General features: G+C 45.2%; 1 protein-coding gene across 4 annotated transcripts; it reads left to right on the top strand.

The window, feature by feature from the left end:
- Window positions 1-502: 502 nt before the first annotated feature.
- On the top strand, window positions 503-16,581 carry wdr62 (WD repeat domain 62). 4 transcript variants are annotated; one of them, XM_048981802.1, is made up of 33 exons: window positions 503-735; window positions 1,017-1,173; window positions 1,628-1,719; window positions 1,943-2,005; window positions 2,321-2,378; window positions 2,965-3,135; window positions 6,186-6,323; window positions 6,415-6,597; window positions 6,734-6,894; window positions 7,365-7,554; window positions 7,733-7,885; window positions 7,993-8,156; window positions 8,452-8,543; window positions 8,625-8,750; window positions 9,122-9,192; window positions 9,273-9,394; window positions 9,604-9,679; window positions 9,773-9,884; window positions 9,971-10,034; window positions 10,339-10,458; window positions 10,554-10,699; window positions 10,911-10,972; window positions 11,054-11,326; window positions 11,796-11,953; window positions 12,100-12,242; window positions 12,368-12,490; window positions 12,582-12,693; window positions 12,801-12,903; window positions 13,156-13,228; window positions 13,715-13,834; window positions 14,080-14,865; window positions 14,957-15,051; window positions 15,350-16,581. In XM_048981802.1, the coding sequence occupies exons 2-33, from the start codon at window positions 1,048-1,050 to the stop codon at window positions 15,593-15,595; spliced, it is 4,722 nt and encodes a 1,573-aa protein (XP_048837759.1). In that variant the 5' UTR covers window positions 503-735; window positions 1,017-1,047; the 3' UTR covers window positions 15,596-16,581. The 4 variants fall into 4 exon arrangements, with proteins under 4 accessions (XP_048837759.1, XP_048837760.1, XP_048837758.1 ...); XM_048981801.1 differs by having other exon boundaries at window positions 672-939; XM_048981803.1 differs by having other exon boundaries at window positions 671-1,173; window positions 7,733-7,843.
- Window positions 16,582-16,761: the final 180 nt, after the last annotated feature.

Genomic DNA, 16,761 nt, shown 5'->3' with positions numbered 1-16,761 from the left:
TTTAATGGCTTCTTTCACATCACAGGATTAACATGGTCCCACTGATGCTGTTAGTGATCCGTATTCTGTCCTCAGATCAGTGCATTTTTGTTTGTTTTAAATTTCGACTATTAACTCAGGTGATAATTCTGCACTTATCCTTGTTTTATAAGCAACCCAGCTACAGTTTAATATATAATAACATATAATATACAGTTTAACAATATACAATATATGAACTGTATGAGATTCCATGCCTGGTGTCTTTTTATGTACAGCACTTAAGTTTTCTAGGAAATTTCTCATAAGGAGTGAAAGTTTGCTATCAGTGGATAGTAAATTACCAGAAATTTTTTCCCAGTCCATTATCAGTATTTTCGTCCAGGCACCAAATAAGCTATTGGCAGTATTTTTCCTATTGCTCTTAATCGCATTGCACATAACCATGCACAAACCGAAGCAAATGCGGTTTACACATTACACGATGAGTTAAAGACCCTCAAGCCGGAACTGAAAAAGGGTTCTTTATTTTGACCGGCGTGCCACTCAAGAACGAAGAACCAATCCTGTCGTTCTATGAAGGCGGGGCTTCGCCTGCTTTCTATTTTTTTAGAGGTCCACGCGAATCAGCTCGTGGCTTGAGTTTTGAAAAGTGTTTCGCCGTTTCCAATGGCTACGACGAGGGCCTGCTCTTGCGCATGCGCGTGTAGTTCATAAATCGCGCTTGTTATACTATGCTTCGCGTACGTTACTTAAGTGAGTGATTTGTTCTCTCATGCGAAACTCGAGCTGCGTTATAACAGCAACAATACTAATAATAAGCTTATGCATAACATGCACAAATATGTAGAATAAAAACGAATGACCTTAAGTAACTTTGGTGCGAGTTCCTGGTTGCCGGGCGTAGTTAAACGAAGTTAGCTACATATATAGTTATCAGCTGGCTTTTTCGTTAGACTGGTAAGCTAACAGGATAGCATTAGCTACAAAGACGGACCGTGGATGTGAACTTTATTTTTTATTGTTTTTTTTTGAAGTTTTTATTTCTTGGTTGACACCACAATCGCTATGGCGGAGGTACCCCTTTTCGGGGGAGGTTTAAATGCAGTTTCCTTCAGTTCTCGGGTGAAAAAAGTGACGAGCCTTCGGAAAAAAGGGCGACAGAGCCAGCAGAAACGGAATATCCACAACCGGGTGAGCTCATGCTGATCGGGCGTGGGTCTGACTGCATGTCTTTGTCTTTAGTTGTAGCGTGTCCGAGGTTAAATTTAGAACTGCAAATAGGTTTCCCTTTCGGAGATGTTCTCGGGCACACTTTCAAAAGTGGTTGACCGGAGGTCCTGTCATTGCCGGGGTTAGGATGCTCGGCATTTGGCTATGTTTCATGTCCAAATGGGGCCCTCCCACGCTCGTCCGCTTGCACGAAATAGTGAGCAGAAAACTCACGAAAAGTCCCAGAAGGACTGTTTTGGCAACAGCGAACGGCCCCGGATTACTGACACTCACTGGCTGTAAATGAGACTGGTGCAGGCGGCTGGAAAAGTCTTTGAAGTTAACGCCTATGCTGATCTGCCTGGATTGATAATCACGTTTTATGTATATTTCTATTCACTAGCACCAGTGTTTTGCTTTATCCTTACCTGTCTAGGTGTTTCTGGAGAAGGTCCTGGGCATCACCACATCTAGCAGTAGTGGCTTGGCCTGTGACCCAAACAGTGGATTGGTGGCTTATCCAGCTGGGTAAAATATTTATGCTTAAAAAAATCTTTCATTTATCATGGATATGCATTGGGACGTTTCACTGGATTAATGAAAGCAAATGAAGTGAGTGTGCGAGTGTGCAAGTTTACAAGATGAGGTAAAGCAGTGACTCATGTTTATAATTTTTGCATAATGTTGCTGACTTTTGAACAGGTTGTCACATGCAGAGATTTTTTATTTGATTTTGTTCATATCCTCTCAGGTGTGTTGTGGTCATCCTGCACCCAAGGAAAAACAAACAGAGCCACATATTGAACACTTCCAGGTTAGAGAGCTTGCCTGCACTCACATATCTGGGGGACCTTTACAATTGTGCCTTTAGTATTGTCCTCATGGTCTGGTAATGCTGTAAAACGTTTGTTTTTTGTTTGTAATTAAAAATAAATCTATCAATTATGTATGCAGAAGACCTAATTGAGCTTGGTCTTTGAAAATATATCTGCATTTTGTTGTTGACAAAGCACTAGGCAGGCACTTATTTATAATTTTATGGAATCACTGGTAGGGGGATGAGTGCGCCCCTCTCTTCTCTATGAGAGTGGCACTCTCATTAAGCCTGTCCTGTGTTTGTGTTTCCCAGAAAAACCTTCACCGCTTTGGCATTCTCTCAGGATGGAAAATACTTGGTCACTGGTGAGGTAAGCACTAGGAAACGCAAAAGCGAAATATGGTTCGCTGTGCTACCGTGGCTTGTAGTGCAACACAGTTGAGCCATTTGGTGAGCCACCGTGTGTGTGTGTGTGTGTGTGTGTGTGTGTGTGTGTGTGTGTGTGTGTGTGTGTGTGTGTGTGTGTGTGTGTGTGTGTTTGTTTGTGTGTGTGTGGAAAGTGGTCATGCTGCAGAGTTTGGTTGCTGTGTTTTCCCTGAGAATTTGGTATGAGTACATCTCTGTGTAACCAGAGCTGCGGATGAATCGGGCTACATTTTCCTGTTCAGAAGCAATTCTTTGCTCTGTGGTTTTAGCTGTAGTCAGTATGGTAACGCTGCATCAGACTTTTCACTCGCACACAAAGTTTTAACTTCCTTAATGTTTGTGGTTTTGCTTTAGTCTTCTTGAAGCACTCATCTGCATAATATTTACGCATGTTTGTATGTTTTCTTTCCTTCCAAAATCAAAATGTCAGGGCTAAATCGCACAAAATGTTTCTCTTTGTGTTCAAAGCGGTCACATGCCATGTGTGTGAGTATGGGATGTGGCTGACGTTTCTCTCTCTGCGTGTTCAGAGTGGTCACATGCCATGTGTACGAGTATGGGATGTGGCTGACAGAATCCAGGTAGCTGAAGAACAGTGCCATAAGTATGGGGTTGCCTGCGTGGCCTTCTCGACCAATGGGAGCTACATTGTATCGGTGGGATATCAGCATGACATGACAGTCAGCGTTTGGGAGTGGAAGGTGAGTTATGGCATGTCTCTCACTGGTTTATTGTCATGTTCGGCATGTTGTAGGGCTGTGTGATATGACGATAATTTATCGTGACCGATTGCAATTGTATCCGCAATAAGCTCTTTTGTTTAAAGTGACGTACAAGGGAGGCTATTAGAACAGCACAAATGTCTGTGCTGTTGAAGAGTTGGCTAGGTGCAAGTGCTGCTAAACAGCTTCCTGTGAATGCCCAGTTAAAAGTGCACTACTTAATATTATCCTTATGATGACAAAACAGGCAATTATCACACATGTTCGGAGGCTGCAACAGTATCACAACATAAACAGGCCAATGACAAATAAAGTAGTTTCAGCCTATATAACGTCTCAGTGCTGCCTGTATATCTCACTTCTTTGTCAGTTATCCCAGTGGATCTAAACTACGTCTTGAACTAAAAAAATGTATAGAACTTTGTGTGAAGTGGCCTTTAGCTAACTGATTAGCGGAGTCCCATTTTTTGCATGATAAAATCAAATGACATTAATCTTGCTCCCGAGTCCAGCAAGTTTGTATCGTCTGGATCATGTTTTTAATTCGGTTAGAGCTCAATGTCAGCTTTCAAATGCATTACAAAGCTAACAGTAATATGGCAGGTTTTACACGTGATCAGTTTTTTTTTTTTTTTTTTAAATGGGAAGAAAATATTTAATTAAGGGGCGGCATGGTGGTGCAGTGGTTAGCACTGTCGCCTCACACCTCTGGGACCCGGGTTCGAGTCTCCGCCTGGGTCACATGTGTGCGGAGTTTGCATGTTCTCCCCGTGTCGTCGTGGGGTTTCCTCCGGGTACTCCGGTTTCCCCCCACAGTCCAAAAACATGCTGAGGCTAATTGGAGTTGCTGAATTGCCCGTAGGTGTGCATGTGTGAGTGAATGGTGTGTGAGTGTGCCCTGCGATGGGCTGGCCCCCCATCCTGGGTTGTTCCCTGCCTCGTGCCCATTGATTCCGGGATAGGCTCCGGACCCCCCGCGACCCAATAGGATAAGCGGTTTGGAAAATGGATGGATGGATATTTAATTAACAGTAGTCTGTTTGTGATGGGTTATACCACTGATTTCAGTCGTGTTCTGCTCTTTATGATAAAATATTTTAATTTCATTTTTTATTTTAATGTTATACAAAATGAGAACATTCAGATTAAAAATACACAACAGCCTATTTTACTCACACATGCATATATGTAAATACTCATAAATACTTTATTTTTGAACTCCATTTACTTACCGCCAATTTTGCATGCATATATATTTTGAATAATGTCTGTAATGCATGATGTCTTGTCTCTGTCTTGACTGTCAAACTTATCCAAGGGTATCCTTCTCCATAGTCTGCAGCTAGGCAACCATACATTTCACTGCATGTTGTACTTGGCATAATTGTGTATGTGACGAATAAATCGTAAACTTCAGTACTGATCTGTACATCCCTGCAAGCATGTCTTATGTATAACGAGGCATGTTAAGCTGCTGGAGCTTTCCTGGTCGCTTATTTTTGTTGGGTTTCCCTTAATTTTTAAAGGCTTTGTGATATACGTCTTAGATTGTATTAACTGTGGCTTTTTATTAATATTTTAATTTTTGCATGATTTGTAGACCTGTATACAATCAATATCCAATAAAAACAGTAAGCCCGTTTTCTCCATTCATGCAGTTAACCGATAGTCGATGATGTCGCTGCTATGTTGTCCGTATTAACTTCGCTTATCCTGTACCGTCTGAAATGATCGTGATGAAATTTAAGATCTTGATACTTTTTAGAATTGGATGTATCCAGTGTGTTCATTCTCTTTTCACTTGTTTGTTCAAAAGACACAAGAAACTCGTTGTCACTGTTGCCTGTACTTGTATCCTTTTGAAGCTTTAGTATTGTCTTAAAAAGCACTTTAGCTATAATGAGTCGTGTTCTTTCACATGTACAGTATCTCGGATCATGATTCTAAAAAAAATTTGACACATGAAATTTTGGCCATATCTCCCACTTCATCTCTGCTGCCTGTTTTCATCGGACGACGCAGGTAGTGAAAGTGATCGGGTGGGGGGGTGGGTCAAGACACAAGATGCAGTATGAGATAATAATACTGTTTAGATAATTTTAACACACGATAAAAGTATAAGACTGACAAAGTTAACAACCTAGCATTAATTTTAAAGTTAAAATGCGTTATTTCTTTGCATTAGTGCATGTGGTGTTTTCGGGGAAAGGTATGAGCAAAGATCTTGTGGGGACCTATAGTATTCCTTCCTGGTTATAAACGGTGTAGAAGCTTTACTCGTGATGTTGCACAAAATCTTAGATTTCAGAAAATCAGAACATTGGGTTGGTAGAGGGGAATGATGAGTGAACATTACTTGGTTCATTTCATTTTATTGCCAGATGGCTCAGAGGATAGAAGTATTGTAATTTTTATTTTTTTTACATTTTTTATTAATGGCTAATGCCTAACAATTTTGCTTTTACCAGTTAGTATTGCATTCAGTTGTCAGGCTTCTGTGTTTAGAGCTATTTTCCAGATTTATTTTATATTTGGTTGTGTTTTTTTCCCTTAACATTCACGTTCTGAGAGCGATGCCATAACCTGAGGGGAGAAAAAGCGTGGTGGAATGAAATGCTTTTATGTACATCATGGCTACGTTAAATTATCCACACTGATACAGGCCTCATTTATTTTTGTCTTGATTGTGAGATTTCTGGTTGGGGGGGGGAAAATATTTTCTTAATTAGTTGTATATTTGCATACAGCGAAAGATGCTCTGTATTTGCATTTGATTTTGACCACACTCTGTGTTCATGTTTGACATCTCGCAGGAAGTTTCCCCTTAACCCATGTCATAGAAAATACCGATGCATATACTGTGTATTGCTGTTCTGTCTATAAATATCTGGATATGACTTTTGTCCATGTTCCCCAGCCATAGAAAGTGATGAACCTAAATGTAATTTCCTTCTGCTTCATTCAGTTTTTTATTTATTTATTTTTATTTATTTATTTGGTTATTTTTTTGTCTCCCATTTCCGAAACAGAAGGGGACCGTTATCGCTTCAAATAAAGTGTCCAGCAGAGTTGTTTCCGTGTCATTCTCTGAGGATAACAGCTACTTCGTCACTGCGGGGAACAGACACGTCAAGTTCTGGTATCTGGATGCCTCCAAGGAGAGGCGGGTGAGCAGATGAGAGGGTTGGACAGTGTGTGGAGATGGTCACGTGAGAAGCTGCCGCGCTGAGCTAAATGAATCCTATTCTCTTGTTCCAGGTGAATAGCACAGTGCCTCTGATTGGTCGGTCAGGTTTACTTGGGGAACAGAGGAATAGCATGTTCTGTGGTTTGGCATGTGGATGGGGTGACATGGCTGGCAGCACGTACTGCATCACAAACACTGGCCTTTTGTGCCAGTTCAACAGCAGGAGGCTCCTGGACGCTTGGGTCGACCTGAAGGTCAGACGCTCCGTCTCAGTCTTTAGGTTGCATTTAACCTTGATTCATTTATCTTTTTCTGCATTTGATAATTCCACGATTTCTGCTTTGCATGCAAAATGTCTAAGGTTTGGTACTGATCTTTCTCTGCCGCTAGACCTCCTCAGCTCGATGTCTGTACGTAAGCGAGCACTACGTATTCTGCGGCTGCGCGGATGGAACCGTCCGCGTCTTCAAACCACAGAACCTGCAGTACATCACGACGCTCCCGCGCCCTCACTGCCTTGGGGTGGACATCACGAAGGGAGTGCACTCGGGGTGCGTGCTGTGACGGCATCATTGGAAGAACGAGGCGCACAGGCGGCCAAACACAGAGCAGTGTGACGGCTGTACTTCGCTTTCTCAATGTCTGAATTTAGATTTTTTTTTTGCTTCTCTTGAGGCCTTTTGGATTCCTAAGGTCACCCCAGTAGATGCAGAAAAAGACACTCAACATGTCTCTCTAGCTCTAATAGAATTTTGTCTTAACAGTTATTTCTGTATATTTCTGTCACCTTAGACCATTGCTTTGGCGATGTTGATAAATTCACATTCTTTGTTATGGCACTTTTTGGGTGGTTCCCAAATTACCTTTTTTTGGGTCACAAGTAATTATTTGCTGAATGTCTGAAATCGGTTATGTCTGTCTCAAATCTTTACCTCAATGTAAAGCTAGTTTAACTGTGCAACATAATCTGCACTCATGTCATATCATGTAAAATGCTATCTTTTTTTTTTTCCCCTCTTAGACACTTATTTTCCAGCAGTCCGGATGCAGAGTACCCAGATACCCTGGCTCTGACCTTTGACCCGGTGACAAGCTACCTGACCTGCGTATACAACGACCACAGTGTTTACGTGTGGGATGTCCATGATGTCAGGAATGTGGGGAAGGTCTATTCAGCACTTTATCACAGTGGCTGTGTTTGGAGTGTGGAGGTGTGTATAACCCCCCCCCCCCATTGAAATAAAGTATCAAGTGTGATGGTTTGAAAAAGACCATTGTGACAGAAAACGTTTGTTTTTCAAGTTATCATTGTTAATGTTGAAATTTGCAGATAGTCCTTGCAGAAACTGGTAATGTTTGGTGTCTGTATATGTATATTTAATCTTTCAGACCTACCCTTGTGTGGTGGAGCAGGCTCCATCCTGGCTGAGCCCTGGTTCCTTCCTCACCTGTTCCTCTGACACTACCATCCGGCTGTGGAACGTTGACGCCCAGCAGAACGTAGGTCCAGACTCCACCTATGGTCGGAACCTCTATAGCAATGTAAGAGGAGACGTGTTGCCACTTCACTCTCACTGCTCGTGTCTGCACGGGTGACTCTGTGTAGCCCACCATCCTTCAGACAGCACGCGTGTGCCTTTATGTGGCAGGACCTTATGAAGATTGTGTACCTGGGGAAGGACATGCAACATCTGCAGCAAGAATCCGAGCGGGGAGAGGGTGGAGGCTCTGAGGCAAAGTCTGGTATCCGTGTCCTGAGGATCAGTCCTGATGGGCAGCACATGGCAGCTGGAGATCGCCATGGCAACCTGCGGTGAGCCGTTGTTTCTGCTTTGGATAGCATATAAGTTCATGAGGAATATCTAATTGAGAAGTTACATACACCCAAATAAAATGACAGTATATATTGCTATAAACACTGCTTGGGTTCTAATCCTGTGGCTGACAGTGATTTCACTGCTGGATCCTTAAGCCGAGTTGCTTCAAGGGCAATGTGTGATCCTAACTTGTGTGTTTCTTTGGACATGTAGAGTCTGTTACATGCTTAAACATAAATGTAAACTAATGTAGGAAGTCATGTAGAGAATATGATGGCCTCTCTTCTGCAGTATTTTTGGACTGCAGTCTCTGGATGAGCTGTTGAAGATTGAAGCCCATGACTCAGAGGTTCTATGCCTGGAGTTCTCACCGACTGAGACCGGTAAGTGCAGCTCGGTTGGGTATACCCCCATGCTTGTGGGAAGTGGGTATAACTGATGCTGAGCGACCCGTATCTGTGCAGGCCTGCGCCTGCTGGCATCAGCAAGCCGAGACCGTCTCATCCACGTGTTCAACATGGAGAAGGGCTACAGCCTGGAGCAAACTGTGTATGACCACTCAGCGTCCATCACCGCCATCAAGTTCACAGGTGTGAGCTGTATATGCACCCCATCCCCCCAGATGGAATTCAATGCAGCATGCTACTGTGCTTGCAGTAGGGAGGGGTGGTAATACTGATTTTAATTTTGGTCCAATTCAGTCCACTACAAAGGTTGCCAGTGTAACTTTGATGGTAAAATTTGTTATGCTGGGGGGTGCTAATGATAAATTGCTGGACAGTTGGAGGTGTGGGGGAAGGTAGATCGATCAGGTACCCAATTGCCAATTCTTCATGTTTCATTTACAGAATCGATTCTTTATTTTTATACTGAATCAGTGTTTCAGCATTGATTGGCACAATCTTAGCTTGCAGCCATGTGACACCTGTGATGGGGATGTGGGGGATGATGTAATCTGCAGGTGAGGCTTCAAATGTGCACATGGTGAGCTGTGGGGCTGATAAGAGCGTCTACTTCCGCACAGCGGAGAAGGTAACCCTCCTTCCCTGCAAAAGTCGCTTCTCTATCAGGTTGCAAAGTAATCAAATGACCAGAAATACATTTCTCAACAGTCCACGGAAGGCCTAACATTTTCCCGCTCCCACCATGTGGTGGAGAAGGCCACACTGTACGATATGGACCTGGATGCCACACGTAGTCATGCAGCCATTGCCTGTCAGGACCGTAACATCAGGTATTGTGATGGGGCCACATCCGATCTATTATTTGATGCCTAATTTCAGCTTTCAAGATCATCCCGTTTAGGGGAAAATTTAGTTCTTAACATTTTCTTCTCTCTCCTGTTGGTGGTGGTGAATTATGTGATAAGACTTTTGGGTGGAAAGTTGTACAATTTCCTAACTGAAATTAAGGTGACATTTGGGTTCTCACTCTGTTTCCCAGGGTGTATGATGTTAAAAGTGGCAAGCTGAAGAAGTGCTTTAAGGGATCCTTAAGTGACGACGGCACGCTCCTTAAGGTAAGAAAAGGTTTCTCAGGGTATCTTGACTTGTGTTTTGGTTTCTGCCAGCTTCTGCGTGTGTGGTTTGGACCTTCGGTTCCTTGTTCGCAGGTCCAAATGGATCCATCTGGTTTGTTCCTGGCCACCAGCTGCTCCGATAAAAACATCTGCATATTTGATTATGAAACGGGCGAATGCGTGGCTACCCTGTTTGGGCACTCTGGTATGTGCTGTCTACCCTCACTTAACCTTCACAAGCTCTTGCTAAGTGGCAGCTACTGATTACCCCCCTCTCCCCATCTTAAACAGAAATTGTGACGGAACTGAAATTTACCCCGGATTGCCGGCACCTCATCACTGTGTCTGGGGACAGGTAAAAGCTGCTGCTGCTGTTCTTTCGCTGTTGTCATTCTAGCCCTACTGCCTCATTTGGGCATGCTGTATTTTATGACTTATGTTATTTGGTAGTGATGAACCATTTGCTGTTTTTTTTAAATCCACTAGATGGTGCTCTTGGCTTACTTTGGGGTGCATGATTTTTCTTTTTTTTTTTTTTTTTCTTGAAAAGTCAGAAAATACAGCAAGTGGTTCATGAGGCTTCATTTAGCCATCACTAGATCTTGGCATGCACCAGTGGTAACCAGGAATGATTTTTAAGTTTGCCCTCTCTGTGTTAGCTGTATATTTGTCTGGAGACTGGATACTCTTATGACTCGTGCCATGCGAAACAAGCTGGCAGAGCTGAGGCTGCAAGCCGGACTCCATGGGCCCACCTTCACCAAGTGCCCCCCCATCAGGTTCGTTGTGAACATTGTCATTTGGGCAAATTATGCATGTCATTGTCTATTGTGAATGCTAGTGTCACGCTGTTCATGTGTTGTCTTCCCTCCAGGAAGGAGACTTATATCAGTGTACCTAGAATCTTGCTGCCAGAAATGGAAGAGGAGGAGCAGGTGGTGGAGGAGGAGGAAGATGGGAAGAGTGAAGAAGAGCATGAGGACTCCCCCAAGACGCCTGCCCGGGAGGACTCCCTGCAGGGTGAGCTGGCAAAGGATTGACATGGACCTGGTCCGGGCTCTTCAAATCTTATCTTAAATCCTTTTTGTTCTCACAAGCTAATTTCTTCTGGTGTCTATTGTGAGCATCTTTGGGTTTTGAAAAGTGCTGTTTAAGTTTAATGTATTATTACTGAATCCCCCCCAGTTGGGCTAATTTAGTCTATGTTCTTACTGCGCACATGTTCCTTCAGACGCTCTGGATCCCATGTTCCTGCAGACCAATGGCAAACTGCCCATGTGGGCCAGAAGACTGGTACGTTATCCTGAACCAGGCAGTTCTTCGTCTGGATCATATTCCGTGCACACAACTGAGGGTCTATGCCGCTTTTCCTAGGGAGCAGCTGGCAACTCTGGAACAGACCCTGTTGGAGCCGTGGAAGTCGGCCCCTACCAGCCACGGGGGCGCTGGGCGGAGCAGTCTGACCCCCAGGCCATTCGTTCAGTCTTGGAGAGTCGTAGTCTGCAGCTGCCCCTCTCGCCCAGTCCCAGACAGCCTGAGAGAGATGTGGAAAAGGGGCCAGAAGAGGATTCCTGCTTTCACCCGCAAAGTCTGGACAGCCTGCTGGAGCAGGAAGATGAGGAAGAATCCGAAGTGGAGGAAAGTGAGGTCAGTTTCAGGAATTTCTGTGCTCTTTGTTTTGTAGTAGGAGGAGCGGAATGTGGTACCAGACCGCTGTATTGACTGAGCTGCATGACTATTGTATGAATTCATAAAACTCTTTGGAGTCGGTCCTGGCAGGTCACTGCTGCCATCTGCTAATTGTGTGTCACCAGAGCTTGGTGACAGGCTGATGAAGAACAGGCAGCTGCTGTGTTTAGGACATGAATATACAGGGAGATGTATTGAATAGTTCCATTGTGGTATGAGTTAGCATTAGGTACAGTACCACAGAGACTTGCCCAAATAGGTCGAGGGTTGTAGATGGTGGTCCCGTATTGCATAAGTCAACGTTTGGCTGGAGAGACTCGGGTTCTCTCTTTGGGTTTCTTGTCTGTCCTTGCTTTGGCAAAGACTGGTGGAACCCTGCTTGTTGGCTTGCCAGCTACAACTGTAGCCCATTCTGTGTTTACCATAGCTGCCGGACAGTGAGCTCCTACCTGACCACCAGAGGCCAACCTTCCTGCCGTTATCGGGCAGTGAAGAGCTCTTCACGCCAGGGCTGGGTTCACCGGAGGCGCAGGACTACATCCTGTACCCTGCCAACAGCACCACCCTCTCTGCTGGCGGGGAAGGGTAAGACTAACACTGAACACATCCATGCAGAACTATGTAGATAAACTCTGACTTTAATGAAAACGAGCGACAGCAGCCTACAGGCTGTTTCTTCCTGGCAGTATATAGCAGTCAGCCAATGTCTTGGTGGCCACTGTCATCCCCAGGGAGTTTGATGTGAGGGAGCAGTGTGAGGCCATGCCTGAGCGTCGCCGTGGAGCCTGGGGCGGCGAGGAGCTCAGTCCTGACAGTGCCTGCTGCGTGGGCTCTGCTGAGAGCCAAGCCTCCAGCCAGGACCCCCCCCAGGATGGTATGTGTTAGGCAGGCTTGGCTCAACTTTGAAAGAGAAGGCCTTCAGAAGAAACATCATCTTTCCAAAGCATGTTTAAACAGGCCATGTATGTTTCCCCTGCACCATTTTCATGCTATTGGCAGATACAGACTCCCTCAGTCAAGTGAGCTCCACAGGCAGCTCTGGGGTGGAAGAGGAAGAGGAGGACCCAGGGGTACTGTTGAGGCACCATTTTGACACTCTGGCCGACAGCCTCGCTGTAAATGGTAAGATCCAGCTGCCTCTTGCTGTGCTGTGTGAAGGGTGCTTTTCATGTGTCAGCATGACTGTGTTACAGCTCTTCCCTGTTTCCTTCAGAGAAGTTTGACACAGACCTCAGGAAATTACAGCCACCCACGGAGAGCATCTTCCTGAATCCGCGACTCAGCATCTCCACACGTTTCCTGTCCCGCTTCCAGGGTCGTGCAAAGTTGGTACCTTGTCCCTGTCGAATTTCTGTTCACTCTTTGAATATTAATACATCTATTCATTTGAAGTGCTCTTGTGTGTTTACCCGGTTGCCTGTTCTTACTGCAGTAAACTTGGAATTTGCCTCCCGCCTCGGCCTGCGGGGCTACCTGCCCCGTCTGTCCCTGTGATCACAGAGGAACCCTCTGGCAAGCTGAGTGGTGCCCCTGAGGTATGCAGATGTCCTGTAGAAGCATTACTCTCGCATGTAAATGTTGTAGCATGACAGAGGTTAAATAGTCAGAGTTGTGCAGGGAGGATGCTGTCCTTTCAGTTAAGATGCTGTTCCTGCAGACTGGTTTGTCAGATTGTCAGTCTCCTGTCCACTGTGATATGTTTGTTGATATGTTTACTTCGGTCTGATTTCTGAGGACCCTTCCATCCGCCGTCTGTCTTTACTAATGTTTCTGTTCTACCTGCTTAGGTGACTTCAAAGTTCTTTTCTGATGAGGCTGCCTCAGATTCTCTCATTCCACAAGAGGAAGGTGGAGACGTGGGTGAGCATTGATTCAGTCTTATAAAAAGGATATTGAATATTCCCTATGACAATAACGTTTTCTTTCAAGTCTAATGATGATTGAGAACCATTATCTGTCACTGCACACACAGTCACCGTCTACACTGCCCTGGCCTTCTGTTTCATTGTCCCGTTTCTCCAAAACGGGGGGCAGCGTGTGGCTCAGTGGGCTAAGCCTGTGTGCCTGTAATCAGAAGGTCGCAGGTTCAAACCCAGCCTCAGCCTGTGGGTCCTTGAGCAAGGCCCTTAACCCCCAGCTCCCTGGGCGCCGCTACGGGTGGCAGCCCTTCGCAGACAACTTCCTCTATGAAAAAAGAGCAAGTTGTGGGAGGCGTAAAAGACAATTTCCCTACGGGGATCAATAAAAGTGTCAATTATTATTATTTAAAACTTGTGTAAACATACCAGTGAGCTTCTTGTACATATTCTACCACTGTGACATGAGACTCGTTTTTGGGCACTGCAGTGAAAGTGGTCAAGTCTCGTTCACTGATGAGAAGTTCCTCGGTCTTGGCTCGGCGGAACCAGAGGCCTTTACAGGGTTGCAAGACCATAGCAACCTACCAGTGGCAGGGCATTCTGGGAGGTGTGTGTATTATAACAGCAAATGTGCTGTTACAACCCATTGTGGTGTGTTGTCACTGGTGGGGGTGTTCTGGACTGTGGGCTAATTCTGCACCTTACTGGAATTTACCTGGCTGGGTTGTGTGTGATACCTCTTTGGATTGGTCCCTTCTATCATGGTCAAGGATTTTATGAATCTTTTTCTGTGACATGTTCCCCCTCATCTTTGGAGTCCCTGATTTGTTCTTTCCTGGTTCCTCAACACAGATGTGTCAAACAGGATCCAGCTAGAAGAGTCCACCCCTAAGATTTCTGCCCAGAGCAGTGCAGAAGCCTGTCTCCAAAAACAGGCCCTCTCTGGGCCCAGCAAGATCTGCGCACCAACACGGCCAGCTGTCCGGCCTGGTCGCCAGAGCTACATGTGCACCACTGCCAGCTCACGTGCAAAGATGTCTTCTGAGAACCTGAATGTCACACCAACAGATGAGCAGCCCTCCAAGTCCCCGCCTGGTCTGAAGGCTTCCTTCCCCCAGGATCTCAATGTTCACCAAGAGTGTAAGGAGAATCGGCCTCATCCGTTGACAATTCGCCCCACTGGACCCACGGCCAAACCCATCAGCACATCTGGCAACCAGCCCCCGCTGCCGCCAGGCAACCACAGTGCCAGGGCAGCTCTGCACCTTGACCTGGCTGGGCCGGAGCGCACCACAAGCCTCAAACTGCGGAGACGCTCTGCAGACCTTACCCGCCTCCCCACCCTGACCACGCCCACAGAAATGAGGTCCCTGGGTGCAGAGGGGAAGAGTTACATCAGCAGCATTGAACAGAGTCTGGTGTCTCAGGGCATCTCCCGAGGAAGGAGCCTGTCTGCCTGGGGGAGTTCCATGATGCCTGAGAGTGGCACTGCCCCTGTGGATCAGGTTCCTGCTGTCCCCCCTGTGAGGGACACTGAAGGGAAGCAGCCCCCATCTGTGTCACAAGAGCTGGCCTGCAGCCCTGGGTCTCCTGGTCCTCTCAGGGACAAGATGGCATTCGTTCCGCCATTGTCAAGAGGTATCGCCCTTTCGCAACGCTGTTCGTACTTGGAGGGTTCTTGCATTTGTAATCTAAGTGTATTTGATGCTCTGCTTGTCTTTATCTGCAGATGTCATGATTGATCCAGTGAGCATACAGACTTGTAAGGAGATCGTGAGTGATCTGCAGCAATCATTGAAAAGAGCACTTTCCTTATACAGCAAGGTGAGATGCTGGAGGAGACCAAATGTGAGCAAAGTTGGTTGCTGCGGTGAAACTCTCCATCCCAAAAAGCAAAATACTGTCAGAGTATTAGACATTTAGTTTGTATTGTTTGTGGTGGGGAATGGAAGATAGCTTTATATAAGTAGCCTCAGTTCCTGTTGGGTTCCAGGGGGTTAATAGTCTAAGATTGTGCCACGAAAGACGGTAATAAGACTTGTCCTGGATATCGTGGTGCTTCCTGTGCTTGGTAGCTGTAGCTGAACCTGGCAGCTTGTGTAACCTCTTTGTCTCTCCCTAGCTCTGCTCTATGGAAGATGGCACAGAGCAGCAACTACAAATGAAGTCCATCCTGACTGATGCCTTTGTGGCGGTTCAGAGTGAGCTAGACTCTGTGCAGGGACAGCGCCCCCTACCAAAGGCTATCTGCCCATCAGCAGAGGAGTCTCCTGGTCGACAGCTCAAGGACGACCGCACTGTGGCTCTGTTGGAGAAGTACTCTGAGATGCTGCTGAGGATCGCAGAGAAGAAGATGGACTGTAACTGAGAATGCCGGCACTGCTTGTGACACCCGAGTTACCTGTGAGAGACTCAACCCCATGAACATTAAAGATGCTCAGTATTAGTGTTGGGAGAGTGCAATCATGTGCTGAGTTTGCCTGATTTAACCCAGTGGGAAATGGGCTAAATCTGCTGGACAGTGCACAGTAATTCCTCCTTCCGTTGGTCTGGGAGAAGCTCTTCCTCCACAATCACATAATATAGTATGTAAAGGCTACGCTGGACTTTGACAGCCTTGGGTCTCTGTCATCAATTTGCTCCCTGATTGACAAACCATAAACTGATGTATTTGCACCAAAACAGCAATATACAGACAGACGGCAAATCCAGTGCTCATAGCCCTAGATTTAATTTTTATTGCATGGTTCATTTCATCTATAATTTTTTTTTTAAACTTATACGTGCATTACCATGCAATAGTAAACATCCCTCATTAATGCATGGTTTATGATTTTTCGATGGTATTCTGAATGAAACCAGCACCTGAAACTCTTAGTGTATCTAGTCACATACACTGAGGTTTTAACGGCAGTCATGAAATGCTTTTTCTTTTAAGAGTAATGAATGCGTGGAGTGGTACATCTGTTGGCTGCAGCCTTGTGGTTTACATCACTCACCAGTGTTCTGTTGCAAACAGCCAAGCACGGTGTTCTGTCTGAATTCAGGTTGTGAAGCTGGATGCTACAGGTGTGTAATCTGAATCTGCTCTGTTCAGTGTAGCTTTATGTAGTTGCAAGGTGTTCAGCAAAACTTTCCTTATTTGCACTTGACAGTTTTTTTGCACTTGACGGTTGTCTTTCGAGTTGTTTTTGTAATCACGAATTTCCAGATGTGCAGTGTTTTTGTGAATATTTTTCATATTCATTAATTTGTAAATATTTTATGCTTTGCAGTACCCATCGCAGTTGTCTCTCTGCCTTTTTTTTAGTAAACTAAAACGTGTTTTATTAAAATATTTTATGTGGCACAATATATAGTGTGGGTTTATCAATCCACTCCTGCTTTCCTCTCCCTCCATTATTCCTTCCCATTGTTGACTGGCTATATATAAAAATTGTTTATAGTGTTGCACTCATGCATATCACTACCGCACAAAAGAAGTACAGTTTAGGCAAACAGCTGCCCTCATCTCACCGATTCTCCTCTGATTTT

This window comes from Brienomyrus brachyistius, chromosome 17, assembly GCF_023856365.1.
Source record: "Brienomyrus brachyistius isolate T26 chromosome 17, BBRACH_0.4, whole genome shotgun sequence".
Lineage (NCBI taxonomy): Eukaryota > Metazoa > Chordata > Actinopteri > Osteoglossiformes > Mormyridae > Brienomyrus > Brienomyrus brachyistius.
Note: the sequence above shows the minus strand (reverse complement) of the source record. Positions and strands in the feature narration are given on the sequence as shown.